Source organism: Austrofundulus limnaeus, unplaced genomic scaffold, assembly GCF_001266775.1.
Source record: "Austrofundulus limnaeus strain Quisiro unplaced genomic scaffold, Austrofundulus_limnaeus-1.0 Scaffold33, whole genome shotgun sequence".
In the NCBI taxonomy this organism is placed as follows: Eukaryota; Metazoa; Chordata; class Actinopteri; order Cyprinodontiformes; family Rivulidae; genus Austrofundulus; species Austrofundulus limnaeus.
Window position 1 is genome coordinate 2,419,242 of NW_013952435.1, and position 2,881 is coordinate 2,422,122.

At 36.2% G+C, this 2,881-nt stretch overlaps 1 protein-coding gene across 1 annotated transcript in view; it reads left to right on the plus strand.

Annotated features, from left to right (window-relative positions):
• The window catches only part of oit3 (oncoprotein induced transcript 3), a 20,793-nt gene that overhangs the window by 10,963 nt on the left and 6,949 nt on the right, over window positions 1-2,881 (plus strand). Inside the window, exon 6 of the mRNA XM_014006008.1 lies at window positions 606-766. Within this exon, the coding sequence (XP_013861462.1) occupies window positions 606-766 (161 nt within the window). The remainder of the gene's footprint in view (window positions 1-605; window positions 767-2,881) is intronic.

Consider the following 2,881-nt stretch of genomic DNA (forward strand, 5'->3'; position numbering starts at 1 on the left):
AAACCAGACAGTTTTCTCTTTCCCGTTCTTAATTAATCCATAATAAACATTTATTAATGATTTATAAAGTGTTTACAGATGAATCAATAACCTATCTATAAACTATTTATAATCCATCTATAAGGGGAGCCTTATTGTAAAGTGGTACCCAATATTTTATGTAAAAAATGTATTTTTTTACCTAGTTTGAAATGTTTAATATAGCACTGTATTGTGTCCAGATTTGGCTCACTATTTGACAAGAAACCGGACAGTTTTGTCTCTTTCTCATCCTTAATTAACGCATTTTAAACACTTATTGATGATTTATAAAGTGTTTACAGGTGAATTAATAGCCTATCTATAATCTATTTATAAGCCATCTATACAGAGAGCCTTATTGTAAAGTACATTTTATTTTATCTTGTTGAGTCAATTAAATACAGCTATTATGATTCCATTATGGTATAAAACAAATTCTACTAATAATAATTTCAGTCTATAACCTGTTTAAATGAATGTTTGTGTGTTATGAGGTTGTAGTGGTGGAATACTTGAACCAACTCTTCATGGGAGAAACAGGATTTCAGATAGTTTAAAAGGCCCTTTTTGTTGTCTTGCTGCAGTGCCAGTCCAGTGTGACCCCAGCTCCATCACTGTGTCCGTCCCTAAAGACTTCGTRGGAGGACTGGAGCTTTTTCTGTCCAACTCGTCCTGCAGAGGCGTCTCCAATGGCACGCACGTCAACCTCCAGTTCAGCCTGAAGACCTGCGGCACCGTAGTGGAGGTCAGACATTTAACATTCAGGGTTGTTTTTAGTTGTTTTTACTGTCTTATTGTGTTTTCATACTTGGTGCATTTTTAACCCTTCATGTGTCGAGAAATGTATCTCATTCTGGATATGCTGTTAATTTTAATTTTTTAGCTTTTATACCTTTAAAATTTATGAATAATTTTTCCCTACTTTGTTTAGCTTAAAATCTGCTTCTGCTTTATTTGTCTTTTACTCCAATGAAGCTGGGACTTTGTGAAAAACAAATAAAAATAGAATATGATCATTTGCAAATCGTTATATCCAATTAAATACACTAAAAAGACAAGATATTTGACGTTCAAACAGAAAAACGTGTTTGTTTGTTTTTTTTTTGCAAATATTCACTCTTTTTGGATTTAATGCCTGCTGGGACAGGGAAAACAAAAGGCTGGGAAAGCTAAAGAAAACTTAAATACACCTGTTTGGACCATCCCACAGGTAAGCATGTTAATTAGAAGCAGGTGAGTGTCGTGTTTAAAGGGAGCATCCATGAAAGGCTCAGTCATTCACAGGGAATGATGAGTGAAAAACCAATGGAGGTAAAAGTGTCCTCTGGTCTGATGAGTCCACATATAGTTTATAGAAATCATAGACTTGGTGTCCTACGGGTCAAAGAAGAAAAGGACTGTCTGGATTGTTATCAAACCAGCCTCTCAATAAAGTTTATCCATTTGAACATGAATATCTTGAATTTGAAGTGTATTCAATTGAGTCTAGGTTGAAAAGGATTTRCARATCATTGTRTTCTGTTTTTATTCCTGTTTTAACTTTTATTTGGCTACCATTGTGCTACCTTTAGCTTTTAACTAGCTTTTGCTGCTTTTAGATGACCTTAAGCTACTTTTAGCCAGCCTTTTGATACCTTTAGATTTGAGCTATAGCCTTTTGCTTCTTAACCTCTTAAGCCCCAAGGTGTTTTCTTGAACTTTTTTCTCAAAATACCATGCTGAAATGTAATCGAGTGTATCTCAGCATTTACAAACTCTACTTAAAGGGGCAATATTATGCATTTTTCAGGCATTTATTTAAATACTATACCACAATAAAGTATCTATGTCACCTTTAGTTGTTATTAAAAGGCTGTTTTTATGTTTAAATAGATAAACTTATCTTCTCATCACTTCCTCTTCTAAACGCCTTAAAATTGGCCTCTGTCTCTTTAAGAACCTCCTTCTGCTTCCGTTCCCCCCATTTTGGTGCGGAGTGGGGGTGTTCTGCCATGATGCAGTTCACTTGGCATCCGGAAATACATTTCCTCAAAGGTATTTTTAATCTGAAAGGAGCTTCGCTGAGTGAGAACTGATGTTGAGAGCTCAGCAGACAGTTTAAGTTTCACTTTCAATTTCACCCGAGAGCCTGCAGGAGTCATGGCCAGGATTTGTGGGGTGGGAGTGGGTAGGGGGTGTGCTCTGCCATGAGGAAGTTCGGCTTAAAGACACGTCCCAGGGGCGTTTCAGGTCCCCACCTGTCGTTTTGCTCCTCAGCACGGCTTCATAAAAAYGCTGCAGGATTTCTCAAACATGCATGAATGAGTCAGAGCAAGGCTTTGGGCATGTTTTTTATGAGAGTATGACATTATAACATGATATAAAACTCAAAAATTTCATTTTACATGATGTTGCCCCTTTAAATAATCTTGGTATTAAAATAAAGCTAACACGGGAGATTTCATCAAAAGTGTGAGTATTAAAACAGCTGCTGTGGTTTTAGAAATACTGGGGATGGAACATATTTTTTTTCACTCTCACCTGAAAAATATTTTCAGTTGACAGTCTCTAACCCATAGAAAACCATAATGAATCAGGCTAAACGGTCTTGGAAACCATAAATCCACTTGTGGGCATTACCTGTGCAAAGATTAATGCTGCTAAATTTAACTAGAGCAAAGTCACAGAGGTTTTAGGAAATAAATGATTTTGCATTTTGTCATTCTGCACAGGACAGACGATGTTGGTACCATTAATATACAGCGGGTAAAATAAGTATTGAACACGTCACCATTTTTCTCAGTAAATATATTACTAGAGGTGCTAATGACATGAATTTTTCACCAGATGTCGGTAACAACCCAAGTGATCCATACATACA